Consider the following 19,307-nt stretch of genomic DNA (forward strand, 5'->3'; position numbering starts at 1 on the left):
GCAACTTTTACATGTCATTCAGAAATCAAGGTGCCAGAGTCTGGAGGAAGACTGGGGAGAGGGAAATGCCAAAATGCCTGAAGTCCAGTGTCAAGTACCCACAGTCAGTGATGGTCTGGGGTGCCATGTCAGCTGCTGGTGTTGGTCCACTGTGTTTTATCAAGGGCAGGCTAGCTATCAGGAGACTTTTGGAGCACTTCATGCTTCCATCTGCTGAAAAGCTTTATGGAGATGAAGATGTCATTTTTCAGCAGGACCTGGCACCTGCTTACAGTGCCAAAACCACTGGTAAATGGTTTACTGACCATGGTATTACTGTGCTCAATTGGCCTGCCAACTCTCCTGACCCCCATAGAGCATCTGTGGAGTATTGTGAAGAGAAAGTTGAGAGACGCAAGACCCAACACTCTGGATGAGCTTAAGGCCGCTATCGAAGCATCCTGGGCCTCCATAACACCTGAGCAGTGCCACAGGCTGATTGCCTCCATGCCACGCCACATTGAAGCAGTCATTTCTGCAAAAGGATTCCCGACCAAGTATTGAGTGCATAACTGAACGTAATTATTTGAAGGTTGACTTTTTTTGTTTTAAAAACACTTTTCTTTTATTGGTCGGATGAAATATGCTAATTTTTTGAGATTGGACTTTTGGGTTTTCGTGAGCTGTATGCCAAAATCATCAATATTAAAACAATAAAAGGCTGGAACTACTTCAGTTGTGTGTTATGAATCTAAAAATATGAAAGTCTAATGTTTATCAGTACATTACAGAAAATAATGAACAAAAAAAACCCCGGAATGTTGCATCTGAACATGGTTGCTCCTGCATGACTCCATAGAGGGGGAGCCTCCTTTTGCTGAGCTCTAGCAGACACCTGGTCGGTGTATGGTGGCAGCTGGCAAGAGCTGAATTCACTAGCTTCAACTTTCCATAGGAAGAGGCCGAACATGTTAACCACCTTAGCGGTATGGACGAGCTCAGCTCGTCCATTACAGCCAGAGGGTGCCGCTCAGGCCCTGCTAGGCCGATTTTGATCAAATAAAAAGCAGCACACGCAGCCGGCACTCTGCCAGCCGCGTGTGCTGCCTGATCGCCGCCGCTCTGCGGCGATCCGCCGCGAGCAGTGGCGAAAGAGGGTCCCCCTAGCCGCCTGAACCCTGCGCAGCCGGAACAAATAGTTCCGGCCAGCGCTAAGGGCTGGATCGGAGGCGGCTGACGTCAGGACATCAGCTGACGTCCATGACGTCACTCCGCTCGTCGCCATGGCGACGAGGTAAGCGAAACACGGAAGGCCGCTCATTGCGGCCTACCGTGTTACTTCTGGCCGCCGGAGGCGATCAGAAGAACGCCTCTGAAGCGCCCTCTAGTGGGCTTTCATGCAGCCAACTTTCAGTTGGCTGCATGAAATAGTTTTTTTTTTTTTTATTAAAAAAAACCCCTCCCGCAGCCGCCCTGGCGATCTTAATAGAACGCCAGGGTGGTTAAAGGAATTTTTTTTCCATAGCACTGAAAGCACATAGGTATGTCTTAGATCTATACATAGTTATAGACTATAGACATTCTGCTGAGATCAAAGGAAGCTTTGTAAGCTGCATTCTTAGATTATGCTTGTTTTGAAAGATGAATCAGTAATAAAATGTAACTTTTAACCACCCTGGCGTTCTGATTAAATCGCCAGGGTGGCTGCGGGAGGGTTTTTTTTAAATAAAAAAAAAACTATTTCATGCAGCCAACTGAAAGTTGGCTGCATGAAAGCCCACTAGAGGGCGCTCCGGAGGCGTTCTTCCGATCGCCTCCGGCGCCCAGAATAAACAAGGAAGGCCGCAATGAGCGGCCTTCCTTGTTTTGCTTAGATCGTCGCCATAGCGACGAGCGGAGTGACGTCATCGACGTCAGCCGACGTCCTGACGTCAGCCGCCTCCGATCCAGCCCTTAGCGCTGGCCGGAACTTTTTGTTCCGGCTACGCTGGGCTCAGGCGGCTGGGGGGACCCTCTTTCGCCGCTGCTCGCGGCGGATCGCCGCAGAGCGGCGGCGATCAGGCAGCACACGCGGCTGGCAAAGTGCCGGCTGCGTGTGCTGCTTTTTATTTTACGAAAATCGGCCCAGCAGGGCCTGAGCGGCAGCCTCTGGCGGTGTTGGACGAGCTGAGCTCGTCCAGACCGCTCAGCAGGTTAATACGTAAATAAAAACAGATGCTAACTGCACTGCCTGCACAGGTTTTGACACAGGAAAAAGGTGGAGGATCAAAATACTGAACACCCCATTGGTTGCCTGTATCTCCTCTATATTGTGAGGGTACTTGTCCCCTCCTAGCCCCTCTAATCAGAATGCATATTAATTGCACATAATCGCCACCCTCCACCTAGCCCAGTGATCTGCAAACTTGGCTCTCCAGCTGTTAAGGAACTACAAGTTCCACAATTCATGGCAGGAGTCTGACAGCCACAGCCATTATTTATAAAGGCAAATGCATTGTGGGACTTTTAGGGCTGGTGCACACAGAGCGGCTTTATCAGCGTTTCTGCAGCCGCTTGCGGCTGCGGATACGCCTGGTCAATGTATCTCAATGGGGTGGGTCACACCAGAGTGGGAAGAGTTTTGCAGAAACGCATACTCCCGGGGTGAGGCATTTTTTGGATTGTGGATGCGGTTCTGCCTCAATGTTAAGTATAGGAAAAATGCAAACCGCTCTGAAAAACGGCAGTTCAGAGCGGATTTGCAGGCGTTTTTGTTACAGAAGCTGTTCAATAACAGCTTTACTGTAACAATATCTGAAATCTACTACACCAAAAATGCTAGCTGAAACGCTACAGAAAAATAACAAAAAGCGTTTCAAAATCTGCTAGCGGGTTTTGGTGTGCACCGGGCCTAAATTCCTTAAAGGGTTCTATGGGGGGTTGAAAATAAAAACGGACACTTACCTGGGGCTTCTACCGGCTCCCTGCAGCTGCAATGTCCCACGCTGTCCTCCAACGATCTTCCGGTCCTGGTCTATTTTGGCATCTGATCCAACTGCGCAGCCATGGCCGCGCACATGCTCACTCTCGTACGTGTCATCGTAAGCTTATTGTTCAGGGGCAGTACAAGAAAACTGCGCAGTAAGCTCCCGATGAAGCGCGTGGGAGCAAGCACAATACATCTTGTTAGACGAATATCAGACTGGTGGCGGGGAACAGAAGATGGTAGAGGACATTACAGCTGCAGGGAGCTGGTAGAAGCCCCAGGTAAGTGTCCATTTTTATTTTCGAACTCCTTTAACAGCAGGAGAGCCAAGTTTTCAGATCACTGACCTAGCCCAACATGTTTCACCCCCATGAAGTCTTTATTAAATTATCATGTAGCATAGCCTCCCAGCTATATGAACAAGCCAAATACAAGCTTGTACAATTTGCAGCAAAATTTGTATCGATAAAAAAAAATGATAATCTCATTGATGATCTCTATAGAAGAACAGCATTTTGGTGGTCTGCAAAGGTTAGCATGCGAAAAGGGCTCCTGGAGAATTTGGGCAAAGTGTGAGGCCGAAAAATGGCTTGCCCTGCTGTGGCAAATTTCCCGGCAGCATTAAAGCAGTTCCGAGATGAAAAACTAACTATAACAAGTAACTTGTCTATATATCTTCTCTAAAGTTTAGATAGTTTACACAGCAAATCTAGCTGCAAACAGCTTCAATAGAATGATTATTTCTTCCTGTGATACAATGACAGCAGCTATGTTGTTTGTAAACATTATACAGAGGCAGGCTTATCTGCATCATCAGCACTCCGCCTGTGAAAAAAACCTAATTCCCCCTCCTCCCCTCTGCCTCTGAAATCAATGGCGAGTAACACCTCCTCCTCCTGCCCAGACTGAGCTCCCATGAGCCCTTGCTACTGCCAAGGCTCTCTGAAAACCCATGGGTGTGGTTTGTTTAGTTTATAGGGAATTAGAGTATTAAAACAAAAACAAAGTATATGGCTTGAGGAATGCCCTATAAACCATAGGAAAGGAACACAATTATGCAATGAGTAAAAGTTTATCTCGGATCCAGTTTAATCACTATTCCCACTCCGGCGCTTTACAGGGGGAGGGGGTGTAAGAAGCAGTTCATATGGCGGCGCCCAAATGTCTTTGGCCACGCACCACTCATTTAACCTGATTCGCTGCAAACCCGTATTTGGGCATGAATTGACTTTGAGAGTGGTGGTTGAGAAGATGTGCAGTGTAAAGCTGTGAAAACTGTCTATTGTATATGCTTCTAATAGTCTGACTCATGTTATTATGTCTGTTTGATATGTTTTTCTTTTTCTTCAGATCTGTTTTCTTATGTTTGCCATCTTGTACATTGTGTCCTACTTCATCATCAAAAGATACAAGAGAAAAGGGGGTAAGCGTTTTTGTTATTGATTTTCATGTATTATAGTTATGTGAATAAAATAAAGGTTTTACTTTAAAAAGGTTATTATGCTGTTGCTTATCTTTTAGAGAAGAAAGGAAGTTCTGGGTTTAAGACCGCTTTAAGTCTGGACAGCTTTTAAACAGATATTTGTTACAGCCTACCAAACTCCTATAATAAATCTGCAGTGTCTACTTCCTGGTTTCATGGGAGCGCAGAAAGAGTTAATCTTCCGTGTTTACATGTCAGTACAGAATTCGGCGCACACACGTTGGCACAGTTTAGACAGTACTGACAGCTCAAATTACTCTTTTGGTTGCTTGCAGATAAGGGAGAATTAGAGAGGCTGTTTTTTCTAAACACACACACAGGGTGGTCTTCTCTGTGCTTTCCTTGTCTCTTGTGCAAGAGTTATTATGACTGACATCTTGCAGTCTGCATAGACCCAGATGCACGCGGGAAAACACTGTCTCTTATCATTCTTCTGTAGAATGTACACATAACGCATGTTTCTGGAGAGGATTCCCAGCACTTGTCTTCCAGATATCTTGACCTAATTAGGACTTTGTCATGTTGAACATCTTCACAGTCACAGAAGCGCAGAGTTTTCCCTGAGCCTTTCTCCATCAGCTGCCTATTACACTGTTTTGTCTCTTCTCTTGTGTGAATTGTTAACGCTAAAGTGTAAAAAAATCTTTCCTGATTTACATTCTGATATTCATCTCAGGTGGCGACTAAAGGCTCATACACACATCAGACCATAGTCTTTGGAAAATGAAAGATCACAGACCAATCTTACCACCCTTCATGTAGTATGAGAGCCATACCTACACAGTCTATTCTATGGAGCTGAACTCCCCATCAGATAGAAATCTTTGCAAGATGCTGCACACACAGATGCTGTACACACTCAAAAGATCTGTATCTGCAAAAGATCTGTTCCTGCCAAAGATCCGCTCTGCAAATTGCATTCATAGTCTATGATATCTGCAGATCATCATACACACCTTGTTTAACTGACATTCATCTGCAGATCAGACAATCATCTGCAGATCTGAAAATCCATCCTGGTGGATCTGATCTGCAGATGAAGGTCTGTTAAACAAGGTGTGTATGATGATCTGCAGATATCATAGACTATGAATGCAATTTGCAGGAACGGATCTTTGGCAGGAACAGATCTTTTGCAGATACAGATCTTTTGAGTGTGTACAGCATCTTTGTGTGCAGCATCTTGCAAAGATTTCTGTCTGATGGGGAGTTCAGCTCCATAGAATAGACTGTGTAGGTATGGCTCTTATACTACATGGAAGAGGGTAAAATTGGTCTGTGATCTTTCATTTTCCAAAGACTATGGTCTGATGTGTGTATGAGCCTTTAGGATGGTCAGTGAGTTGCAAATAACTTTGAGTTGATGCAGGCTTATGCAAATTTGTGCAGCTTGAAAATGGACCTTATACATTTTTCCTCAGCAGGATTTGATTGGTTCATTTTCAGGCTGCAAACATTTGCATACAACCTTTTCATATTGATGCATCTCATAGAGGCAGCTCTGTGCAGTGTTTGTTTTTCAGAAATCCAAAGACTGAAAATAATGCCTGGTTTCTCAGAATACTCTGGGAGGAGAATGCCACATTGCTAAACTACCTGGGCATGGCATCACTGGAAAGGCAGGGGTACAAAAAATACATGCCTGTGATCTGTTTTTAATGTCTTTGGCCATTTCATCTTCTCCTGTCATAGCTGGGCTTGTCTGAAGCTGCCATGATGCAGTTATCACCTTACTGGGAGAATATGAGATGCCTTTCTGTTGTAAAGGAAGTGGTAAAAGTGTTAAGTTGTTTCAAAAGTGTGTTAAGTTGTTTAAAACAATATCCTACCTTCTAAACTGCCTACAGGTGCTGGATAGCAGCCACCTCATCATTTCAGGTGATGGTCTAGGAATGGCAATCAGTATGTTCTTATGTGAGGAGGACAGTCCTCCCCACCATAGAAAATGGTGGTGGGAGGGGGTCACCACCTTGGGAACTACGACTGCAGTCAGCTGAGTGGCCATACATTGTTTATTAAGGTTTAGGCTGGTTTCACACTTGTGCAGTGTGATGATCCCCCAGCAGAGCCGGTTCTATACTTTTTTTTTACTGCCTGAGGCAAACTTGTGAGAATGTTATTCCCTGCCACTTTTTCCGCCTTACAATGGTCAACCCAAATATCCCCATCCAGATACCAAAAACAGTCTCCGCTGACAGCACACTCTTTAACAGTTTGGAATAGGCTTAACCAGCTGAGCGGTCTGGACGAGCTCAGCTCGTCCAACACCGCCAGCGGCTGCCGCTCAGGCCCTGCTGGGCCGATTTTAATGAAATAAAAAGCAGCACACGCAGCCGGCACTTTGCCAGCCGCGTGTGCTGCCTGATCGCCGCCGCTCTGCGGCGATTCGCCGCGAGCAGCGGCGAAAGAGGGTCCCCCCAGCCGCCTGAGCCCAGCGTAGCCGGAACAAAAAGTTCCGGCCAGCGCTAAGGGCTGGATCGGAGGCGGCTGACGTCAGGACGTCGGCTGACGTCGATGACGTCACTCCGCTCGTCGCTATGGCGACGATATAAGCAAAACAAGGAAGGCCGCTCATTGCGGCCTTCCTTGTTTATTCTGGGCGCCGGAGGCGATCGGAAGATCGCCTCCGGAGCGCCCTCTAGTGGGCTTTCATGCAGCCAACTTTCAGTTGGCTGCATGAAATAGTTTTTTTTTTATTTAAAAAAAAACCCTCCCGCAGCCACCCTGGCGATTTAATCAGAACGCCAGGGTGGTTAAAATACAAAAAGGATTACAATCAATGATTCCTCCTCAAACTCCCCTGTTTGGTAACCTCAACTTTCCTCCAGGCCTGGAACAAAACTCATTTAGATGGTGGAAAGAGAGAGGATTTCTTACTCTTAAAAACTTTTTGGTAAACGATAAATTACCCTATTGGGATCAATTCAGGGAGGCCACTTCCTACCCACCGTCTGAATACTTCCATGCGGCACAAATCTACAATTTTTATAAGAACGTTTTCTACTAAAAATGCCACACTTCCTACCAGGATTACATATGAAGATTGGTGTGATCTGCACCCCCTTGAAGGAGGCATCATCTCTAACATATATTCATTACTATCACAACCGCTAGAATTTACAAAAACCAGGTCAATGATACAATGGGAAAGAGACCTGGGCCTTACCCTACCCCTTAAGTGCTGGTCCAAATGTTGTCTTAACACTTACTAAAGGCAGCAGCTTCTATTCCCATATAGAAACCAACTAAAAAATACTACACAGAACATATGTTACCCCTACTAAAATGCACGCCATATCATCAGATAATTCACACCTATGCTTCAGAGGTTGCGGCTCTCCCGGATCCATCGATCACATTTGGTGGTTTTGCCCGGTTGTAAAAAGATTTTGGGGTCAGGTTACTTCTGCCTTAAGCACGGCCCTTGAAAAGTCGCTTACACCAGATCCCTTACTTTTACTCCTAGAGGACAAGCCTCATGGATGGAATGGAAATATCCCCAACATAGGCTTTCCCAACACATAGCTAAAGCTGCTAGAATTCACATTGCACATCAATGGCGACAATCAATATTATCAATGGATCTTACTGATCATATTATTAAAGACATTTTAATATCTGAACGATCCCTAGCCATAATTAATGACACTACAGATGCTTTCACTAGAACATGGCAACCTTGGCTCTCTTGGCACTGGGACTCCGCTCATTTGCCCTTACTTTGTGAGTAAATTACCTGTAGCCCTGCTGAGTACCCTATATGCCAACCTGGAATGTATCAACGAACTAACCGTTTATATGTCACCAACCAATACTGTTTACTTGTTATTCATACTACTCTCGTTGTGAGTAGATTGTTCATTGTATTCGCATGCTAAATGTTATATAATTCGCCCTTTGCTAAGGGCTTCATCAAAGCATCTATGTAAACTTTAACATTCTTAATAAAACACTTTTGAAACTAAACTTGTGAGAATGCGCCCCTCCCTTCTGCTGTGGAAGTCAAATGAAACACTGCTGCTCTCCTACCTCGCCCCTCCTCACTCACTGTCAGACTCCTCACACAGCACAACAAGCTGCTTTTCCCCAATTATGACCTTATCTCGCTCCCTCTCCTCTCGCTTCTCCTCCTACTCTGACTGCATGCTGTAACCACACAGCACAAACATGCTGCCCCTGTAATCTCTGCACCTGATGCAAGTGTTTCACCTAGCCTCATGAGAGAACCGGCCCTGCTGCCACGGGATCACCGCACTGCATGAATCTGAGGTTCTTATGACCCTGCGAGAGAGTGTGCCCGGGAGGGTGATATGCATAGGCCTGCCACCGTTAGTGACGTGCTGGCCAGGAAGTACGTCACCGGAATTCCTGGCGGTCTGCGCATTGCTTTTCGCTCTGCCGTTTTTACACTTTGTCACCAGAGACTGGCATTGCGATGCCTTTGCAACGGGATTTCAGTGATTGGGCTACTTCCAGAGCAGCGTGTCTCCTCGCACGAGTATGAAAGTCTCTTGCGACAGTAGAGCGTACCGAGACATAACATGGAATAAGTGATGGGGACTCCAGATTTATTGAACAATCTAGATTTATTATGTGCTTCATTGTTGATGCTAAGATTACGTTTATTTTACAGATGAGCAAGAAGATGAGGATGCTACAGTCAATCGTGTCTCGTATGTATACTCTTTTTGTCATTTAGCAGTATGGTATTAAGGATGAGTGTACTTCTAAAGGTGGCCACTAACTGTCCAATTTCTAGCTAAAAATCATTTGAGCGATCAGAAATTCTGATCGGATTGGTTGTAAATAATCTCTGTTGATGGGCACAATCAATTACATACGATTATAAAATCAGTCATCCGATTGGTTTTTCGTCGAACCAAAATTTGGATTTTCTTGGTGGTTGTGATAGATAGGAAGCAAAGATTGGTTTGTTGATGGTGTTGTGAATGATCTCATTTGGGATCAGAATTTCTGATCGTTTAAACGATTTTTCCCTAGAAATTGGATTGTTAGTGGCCATCTTAACATAGATATGTAAAATAATTTTCACATTGCTCCCTGATCAGACAGGCAGTCACTGATTTACTGATGATGTTGTCATCCTCAAGAGATGGGATAATACCATACCGTGTTTCCCCGAAAATAAGACACTGTCTTTTATATTAATTTCAGCTCCAAATATCATGCTAGGTCTTATTTTCGGGGAGGGCTTACAATTTTGTTCCCCAGTGGCATCCCCCAGCACAGTAAAGCTCTTCCCTCCCTCCCTCCCTCCCTGATGTGCTGCCCTGGACCAGGTCCCCTCGGCTACAGAACGGCAGCACACAGCCCAGTAAAGCCCCTCCCTCCTTCCCACTGCAGAGTGGCGGAACGGAGCATTACAGCAGAGGAAACTCGCCGGCTTCCAACGTAGCAGCGATAACGTCTCTCTTCAGCAACGCCCGGTTCCTCTGTTTGACAACGGCGGCTCATGTCATGTGACGCGGACGTGCGCGCGTCACATGACTAGAGCTGTCGTTGCCAGGGAGAGGAACCTGGATGGTGCTGAGGAAAGATGGTAACACGGGCACTTTGGAAGCCGGTGAGTTTATTCTGCTGTAATACGGTAATGCTCCGCTCGCGACTCTGCAGAGGGAGGGAGCGAAGGGGAGGAGGGGCACATTGCGCAGCCCAACTAGGCCTTCTATTCAGAGGATGTCTTCTATTTCAAGCTTGCTTGAAATATAAGACCTGTCTTAGTTTCAGGGGATGTTTTATTTTAGGGGAAAGACAGTAGTTGCTTATTGTGTAATCCATTGTAGCAAATTATTATAATAATAATAATAATAATAATAATAATAATAATAATAATAATAATTTATAATTATTTATTTTTTATTCTTTTGTATTATAAAAATTACATCTACGCCGGTAAAGCATTAAACACAGCATTAAAATAACAGTTAATTCAATTTGCCTTTTTTCCAAAGTACTGGAAGGGTTAAAGGTGCCCATAGACCTGAAGATTATAGGCAGATTCGACAGAAACAAATTTTCTCTAATCGAATCTGATTAGAGATAAATTTGTCTCTTGTCGAAGCTGCCCATACACCCCGCCGCGTCCGCACCGCCGCTGCCCCCTAATGTATAAATGTACTCCCCCAGTGTGCGCATTTCTACATTACCTGTCCTGTAGCAGCCCCCACGCAGTGACCGTCCATGCCGGGTAACAGCCACATACACGCGTACGCGCTAGCGGCACATAGTGTCAGATGCTATGCGCCACTAGTGTGCATGTAGAAATCGGCGAGATGGACGGTACCAGCATGGAGGTTTACACCAGACAGGTAATGTATAAATGTACACGCATTTATACATCGCGACTGAAGGTGGATTACCATGGCAAACGGAGGCACCGGTAACTACCATGGCAACTGGAGGAAGCCCCAGGTAAGTATGAATTTTTTTTTTTTTTTTTACTCCCCCATCATCTCAGGTTCGCTTTAAGTGAGCAACTGTGATTCTATAAAATGTATAAGCTATAGGCTTGCTCTTCACACTATCGGTTCTGTATTTGCAGCCTTGCTTTCAGGGGCATGAAGAGATCAACATTGTGGTAAACCACAGTTACAGATGAATTATTGCAAATACCTTCTGTTTTAAGAAGGCAAAATTACATTTAGCTCTGCAGCAACAATAACACTTTAAATGAACTGATTTAGAGAGAGGCCTGTTTAATAATGCAGTACAATGCATAATTGATTACGGCCCCATTCAGAGAAAGCAGCATGACAGGTGGCTATGGAAACACTAGTCCAGTCTGTATACCGCTGCTATTATACTGTGTGCAGTGATGCCCACTCTGCCGCAACCTGTGCTGCCCACTGCCTCTGCTCAGCTCATGCACATCGTTCCCGTCTGTCTTTCTTGCTACTGCCTAAGGGCCCCATTCTCACTTGGGCGATTAGTGGATAAATCCTGGTAATCGCTGAAGCGCTAGCGCTTTTTAAAGCACTAGCACAATACAAACTTAAAGAAAAAAAAATGACCAAGAATTGAACTTAATCCCTATCAGTAGCTGATACGCCCTTTTATATGAGAAAACTGTTCCTTTTCACAAACTGATCATCCCGGGGCTCTGTATGGCTGATATTGTGGTGAAACCCCTCCCACAGGAAACTGTGAGGACCATGGTCCTGGCAGTTTCCTGTCTGTGAACCTTGTTGCATTGTGGGAAATAACTGTTTACAGCAGTTTCCAACTGCCAAAAAAAGCAAGCAGCAGCTTCTTCCAGTGACATCTGCCAGCAGTAAAAATGTCACCATGTGATAAATGTGAGAATGTGAATCAGGTAGAGGAAAGATTTTACAATGGGTAAACACTGGCTAAATCATTTATACATAATTATTGTAAAAATGAAGCACTTTTTTTTTTTTTTTATTGCCGCCGATTGCAGACGATTAGCGGCAAGCGCAAAACGTGTTGCATGTAGCATTTTGCTGCGATTCTGGAGCGATCGCAATACAGTGCTTAAAAAGTGCTGATCGCGATTGCTCAGGAATCGCAAGAGTGTACAGTGATTGTACCACGCTAATCACAGTAAAATCACCCGCGCAAAAGATTTTTGCAATTGCTAGTGTGAATGGGCCCTAAATGTTGCCATACAACATTTTTTTTTTTCCTTAGTGGGTTTGATCACTTTGAATATGTCTGGTTCATAAAGGAGTAATTTGCATATTGACTCACTATCTTGAAGTGATGCACTTTGGAAGTTACTTCTGCACACAATAGCTGAATAATTGCATATATCTTCTGTTTTATGGAGGCGCAATTGTATTTAGTAGGCTTTTACTAGCACACAGCAGTCTCACTGGTAAATGATCTAGTAGAAGAAACAAGAAAAGACATATTGCGTCGCCACGGCTAGGTAAAAGATTTTAATGGAATACACACACATAAAAGATATACCTACCATGTTAGGGTGGAATAGGCGTGTGTCAGGGTTCAGCCACCAGAGCGGGCGATGTGGCCAGCAGTGCTCCGCAACCCTCTGAAGGGGGCGCCCCTCCGCAATGCTCTTAGCGTGGATAGCATGGTAGTTGAGAGACAGCCGTATCCAGTGTGACTACGAGTTGTGGTGCACTGCTTGCCACGGCACCCGCTCTGGTGGCTGAACCCTGACACACGCCTATTCCACCCTCCCTATGGTAGGTGTATCTTGTATGTGTGTGTGTATTATATTTAAATCTTTTACGTGGCCATAGCAGCATGATATGTATTTTCTTCTTTCCTCTATGATTTTACTATAAAAGAAACTCTATCAGCGCCAATGGGGACTATACAATTGATTGCAGCTGAGGATAGACTTATTCCAAAGTCCCAAGAATTATAGTACAAATTAGCGCAGATCTTCAAATAGGCCTGGTGCACACCAGAAGAGTTTTTCTGAGCGTTTTGAGTTTTTAAATCTGCTGCTAATGTTATCCGATGTGTCTGTGCACACTGGAGCAAGGAGGTTTTGTAAAAAAAACCCATAGCATTACATTGGGAAGAGCTTTTAGAGGTTTCAAAAGCTCTTCCCAATGTAATGCTATGGGGTTTTTTACAAAACCTCATTGCTCCAGTGTGCACAGACACATAGGATAACATTAGCAGCAGATTTAAAAACTCAAAACGCTCAGAAAAACTCCTCTGGTGTGCCCCAGGCCATACAGTGTAATACAATAGACAGTCTGAAAGGCTCAGTGCACACCAAAACCTCTAGCGGATCTGCAAAACTCTAGCGGTTTTGGGAGCAGATTTCAGTGCGATTCTAGGCATGTTTAGAGCGGATTTCTAAACATGCCTAGCGGTTTTGGCTGCGTGTTTTTTTTTTTTTTTTTTTTTTTTTTAGCAGATTACACAAATTGTTACAGTAAAAGCTGTACTGAATAGCTTCTGTATCAAAAACGCCTGGCAAACCACTCTTAAGTAGCGTTTTTCAGAGCGGTTTGCGTTTTTTCCTATCCTTTACATTGAGGCAGAAACGTGAATACATTTGAAATCGTCACCGGTAGACTTGGGCGCAGGATACAGCCGGTATATGGCTGATCCTGCTTCTGCACAAGTCTGGGCCTTTTTAATTACTATTCCCGCTCCAGGCCGCTATGGATGGTAGGGAATGAAATAACTTGACTTCCAGCTATTGCTGGAGGCCGAATTATTGTGACTTTTAAGCAACCTCTGCTCCATCTTCTGACGGCGCCGACGTTACTCTTTGAGCGCCGCTATAGACTGATTCCTATTATAGTCTATGGCGGCACGGGCTGCGCCCAAATCTAGCAGCGCCGACAAGCACTGCTCCGCAGAAACTCTTCTGCAAACCGCAAACGTGCAGCAGGAGGCAAACCACAAACGTGCAGCAGGAGGAGGTTTGCTACAATCCTCAAACCGCCAGTGTGCACCATCTCATTGAGATACATTAACCGAGTGGTTTGACAGGCGGATGCGGCCGGCGGATCGCATCAAAAACCGCTCTGTGTGCACTGGGCCTAAGACTTCTCCACGGTGGTATACAGGCCTACTATATTCTTGTAGTCATGATCACCCAAAGGAATAAAAGGGGCTTACCAGCTCCAAACAACCCACATTATAAGGTAGTATATATCGCTTTCAATGGTAGAAGGCATGGGCCACAGTCCACGGGGATCCACACAACCAGCAGTCCCTTAATCCAAGCAGGTGTAGTATCCAGAAGGTTAATGTGATAAACCACAAATGGCAACTCAAATGCTGTCATACACACTTGAGATAAAAGTCTTTGGAAAAGGCAAGATCACAGACCAATTTTACCCCATTCCATGTAGTATGAGAGCCATACTCTACACAGTCTATTCTACGGAGCTGCACTCCCCATCTGATAGAAATCTTTGCAAGATGCTGCACACAGATGCTGTACAGATACAAAAGATCATTATCTGTAAAAGATCTCTTCCTGCAATAGATCCATTCCTGCAAAATGCATTCATAGTCTGAGATCTGCAGATCCTCATACACACCTTGTTTAACAGGCAATCATCTGCATATCTGGCAATCAACTGCAGATCTGAAAATCCATCCTGGTGGATCTGATCTGCAGATGATCTGCAGATGATTGCCTGTTAAACAAGGTGTGTATGAGGATCTGCAGATCTCATAGACTATGAATGCATTTTGCAGGAATGGATCTATTGCAGGAAGAGATCTTTTGCAGATAATGATCTTTTGAATGTGTACGGGCATCTTTGTGTGCAGCATCTTGCAAAGATTTTATCTGACGGGGAGTGCAGCTCCATAGAATAGACTGTGTAGAGTTTCCAAAGACTTTTATCTCAAGTGTGTATGTAGCATAAGTGTAAACTGTTTGTTTAAAAACCATATATGTAGACCATAAAAAAACTTATACGAGGGACAAGACTTTGGGAACCCCGAAATGAATTTGCGCGTATGTGCTGGTCAACAGCTAAAAGGCAATAAAAGGTGCCGCCTGTCTTCTTCCCGACCGGTTTTGCAATCTTGTGTCATCGGTCTTACAGACTGTTTATTGTATTACACTGTATTTGAAGATCTCCTCTATGATTTTACTGTTGCTGCACTGAGGGACTCATACAGACATATGAATCGTGAGATTACAAGACACATGAAATAACAGTTGCAGTGAAGAGCAGTTTCCAAAACTACCAGTAAGCTTCTCCTTTTTGCAGCCTTAGGCTCCCTGCACACTGCAATTCCGATTCAGTTTCAGATTCCGATTTGCAATTCTGATTTTCCCTGAATGCAATCAAAGAAACGGATTAAAAAACGCAGCATGCAGTAACATTTAAAAATCGAAATCGCATGCAGTGTGCAAGAGGCCTAAAAGTGATACTGAAGCAGGTAACAGATTAAAAAAAAAAAAGTTTGTTACTCCGTTATGGAGAGGGAAGCCTGGATCCTACAGAGCCTTCATGGTCCTCTCTCAATGACCTTGGTCCAGCGCTGTCATCCCAGTTGCAAGAATTTAACCAACTGGTCAACTACACCTTTGGGGAGCCTTGGTAGGCACCGGAAGCACTTGCATCCCTGAGTGCTTCTAAAGATGGACAGCTCTGTACCGCTCACACTCGCTCATGCACAGTACAGAGCCGCCCATCTTCAGAAGCACTTGGAAGCACAAGTGATTATGATACCTTCAGATGGCTTCCAGAGGCAGCAAACTGGGGACAGCAGGGGAACGAGGCTACCAAGAGGGGACAGGGAAGGCTCTGCAGGATCCATAGCCTTCCCTCTCTATAGGTGAGTATCTGCTTTTTTTTATTTTCAGGTCACTACAGATTTGCTTTAACAGTGTACTTTTTTTGGGGAGTACAGTTGCTATAAGCAACATAGCAGCTATAAGCCTAAGTTAATTGTCTGCGCAGGATTAGAGGCTGTCTTAGTCCTTTAACACTTGGACTAAACCACCAACTGGCGGCTGACCTTTCTTCTGCCAGTTCCTTTTAGAAGCACTGTTACATGCTTGTTTTTATATATGCACACAGAAAACAAACTAACTGAGCAAGGTGAGATGTTTGTTACTCTTGTGACATATAGAGCCAAACTGAGAATCTTGAGCTTTTCTTAACCAAAGTGGAATGTTCCTTTTATTTATACAGTAAATGGATGCTGAAGTGTTCTGAGTTTGGAATGGTGGCCAAGGATGCCCTCTGCCTGCAAATATAAGAACTGCTGTTTTGAGCTTTACAGCATACATGAGACGAAAAAAGCACTGCAGCTTTACTTACCTGGACCTTCCCCCAGCCCCTAAAAGTCTGTGTTCCTCACCACAGTTCCAATGTCACCCGGTCTTCTGGTGACCCCTCCTTAGCTGCCTGCACTCAATGCTGCTAGCCGTGGGCAGCGCATGCACGTACCCGTGCATGTGCAGAAGCCACCGATTGGCTGCTATAGAGGGGATCCGGAGAGACCGGCTTGAAGGGGAGCCATGGCGAGGGACACATAGGCTTCCAGGGGCTGGAGGGAGCCCCAGGTAAGTAAATCTGATTTATTTATTTATTATTCAGAAAATCCCGAAGCAAAAATTAAGTAAGGCTGGTATAGACCATGCAATTTTTCTGTCAGATTGACAGGAAATTTCCCTTTGTTTGTTAATTTAAAGCACTGCTCCTGGTCCAGAAAGAGAGATCGAGTTTCAGTCAATACTGCCCAAAATAGATCCCTTTCCTGATCGGAAGCAGATTGGATCACGGGAAATTTCCTGTTGATTTGACAGGTACATTTTGTGGTGCATACTAGGCATTACCTAGTAGTGGCAAGTCTGTGGATAGTCCAAATTGGCCTACACTTCACCGTTCCAGCACTGGGACCCTCTATAGAATGTGGTTTTGGAGGCGTGCACCCAGACTGGGAATGTGTAAGTAAGGTTTGCGCATGCTCAGTAGAGGAACGTGCTCGTGCACAAAGGAAGGAAGCTGTGCACAAGCACTTCCTTCTACTAAGCATGTGCAGACCATACTAATGCATTTCCATTGCGGATGCTGTCGTCCACAGCTGTACTCATGGCCAAAAGATAAGGAGAGACTCGGCTCTGGAAAGATGGGCTGAAGGAGGATCCGGGAGGCTTCCCACTACTTGGGTAAGTATCCTTTTTTGTTAGCGGATTTCTTTAATATAGACTAGTTGAATTTGTGTTGTCTGCTTGTCCAGTAACTCTCCTTTCTGTCTCTCTGGCAGGCTGTTCCTCAGTACACTCACGCTTGCAGTGTCAGGTGGAGCTGTGCTGCTCCTTCCTTTCTCCATTATCAGCAATGAGATCCTCTTGTCTTTCCCCAGAAGCTACTATATCCAATGGCTGAATGGCTCTCTCATCCATGGTCAGTATCTCTGGGAAATGTATTGTTTTGATGATTAATCCATTGTAATTTCTTGTTTTCATTTTTGTAACAATTGTAGTGTTAGCGCAGAATTGAAAAGATCCATCTGCTCCTGCTAAGTCATTGAATGTTTGTTTTTCTGCATGAATTTATCATCCCAGATGTCTAGGTGGTTGTGGAGTGGCAGTATGTACCATTTTAAGAATGATCAAAAACATGTTGACCCTAATTTGAGAGCAATGTAGCCAGCAATGTCTTCTATAATAGCCGAGTGCAGGCAATCAAATGCTGTAGCCGAAATGCCGTTACTTGGCTGTTCAGCTACTTGTGTGCTTTAAGGTGCATACACACGCCTGATTTCTTCAAAGTACGGGTCGTCAGACCCGCACACGAGGCGGCCGTTCTGACGACAGTTTGGCCGTGTGGCAGGCTGTTAAGGCTGGTTTTTACCGATCCGCCGAAAATACAATGACTCACACTAAACGAAAGCCTCATACACACGTACAGGGCATGTAACCCAGGAAGGATAGCATTAGGGACTCAATGTCCCTCAGGTGACATTGCAGGGCCGACACTGTACAGACCTGCCACTAGCCTGCAGGTTGGCGAGTTGTTCTGTTTCTGTGCTGGAGGAGGAGGGCCGACAGAGCAGCATAGGAGTGATGTCACATGGTGAAGTGGTGAGTTGGATGAGCAATGCTTACAGCCATTGCACCGCCAAATCGATCAGACAGGCTGATTCTTGGCCAAGGCCAATCAGGGAGGTCAAAATAAACATAAACCCCTCATACTTACTGTGACGAATATTACGAAAGTCGTGCGCGTAAGCGCCATCGACTTTCGCATGGTCGTGCACAGTTCCTGTCAGTCTTGGGTAAATGCACAATAGATGTCAATTTCCCTCTCTCTTACTGAGTACAGTAACCTCCCCCACATCCTGTGTCAGGAAAGAATTTCACAAGTAGCCAGACCACCTGGGGAGCAGCATTTGGTACATAGCTCATCTTTCCCCAAAAGGAAAACCAGCTCAAACTGGTTGAGATTCAAAATTTCCCTCCAAGCGTATAGCTTCACACAAAGGGAACGTTAACTTATTAATAATTCAAAATAGGTTTGTCACAGCAAGACCAAAATTACATTTCCTGATACCTAGGAAACAGGTCTATAATTCACATGAATTATCCTTCTCTAGCTATCAGGAATCAATTGAGAAACCGCTTTATCCGGCATGCGTAGAGCAAATTCGTTAGACTAGGCGTGTATAGTCTCATTTAATACAGAGTCGCATGCTGCTTATGAATATGGTCTCGGATCTGCGATGCACCCATCTGGGGCGGAATTACACAAATTATTAATAATTGGTACATTCCTTGCTCCAAGTCTGTGGGTGGTAACCTGACTTGCCAGGAGGTAACCCTGCCTCCAACACACCTACTTTCCAGGTAGTGACCGCCCCAAAACTCTGGTCAGTAAAAAGCGTTTGCAAGGAACTCCACCCAGTTCTTCAATTTACATCGACTAGGGAAGTCCAGACATGTGCTCACGGAAGAACCGGGCGCATGTTGTGTACAAAGGACTTTTAAGCTGAATGCCTACGTTTAAACTGGACTATTTTCTTCATGATTCAAATGGACTGCTCAGCTAAGTAAGAACTTTCTGTTTTATTCCTTTTATTTTTAAGCTCTGTGTTTTATATGTTAATAGGTGTATATAACTGTATGTAATGCATTTGTGTTATTAAACGTTTAAAAATCGTTTAGCGGTTATGACCTGTTGCTGAACATACACAATCGTACCTATTCTCCTGAACTCGCTACCCTGTGTTTAATAGAAGTATACATTTATAACCCGTATGCGAGAACCCGGCCCAGACATAACGATCTGGCCCAGATTCTTGCATACTGCTAGGGGTTACTAAAGTGTTCTCGAAGTCCTAGTAAAATTACAGTAGCGGGCTGTGTAACTCGCTTGGTGGCAGATCTTTGAATTGTATATGTGTGTGGAGTGATTCGGTTGGTATCAGAACGCT

At 44.7% G+C, this 19,307-nt stretch overlaps 1 protein-coding gene across 1 annotated transcript in view; it reads left to right on the top strand.

Annotated features, from left to right (window-relative positions):
- LMBR1 (limb development membrane protein 1) overlaps positions 1–19,307 on the top strand; it is a 171,244-nt gene that overhangs the window by 18,688 nt on the left and 133,249 nt on the right. The window contains exons 2-4 of the mRNA XM_068235872.1: positions 4,295–4,367; positions 9,061–9,100; positions 17,139–17,278. Coding sequence (XP_068091973.1) covers positions 4,295–4,367; positions 9,061–9,100; positions 17,139–17,278 — 253 coding nt within the window. The remainder of the gene's footprint in view (positions 1–4,294; positions 4,368–9,060; positions 9,101–17,138; positions 17,279–19,307) is intronic.

Source organism: Hyperolius riggenbachi, chromosome 5, assembly GCF_040937935.1.
Source record: "Hyperolius riggenbachi isolate aHypRig1 chromosome 5, aHypRig1.pri, whole genome shotgun sequence".
NCBI lineage: Eukaryota > Metazoa > Chordata > Amphibia > Anura > Hyperoliidae > Hyperolius > Hyperolius riggenbachi.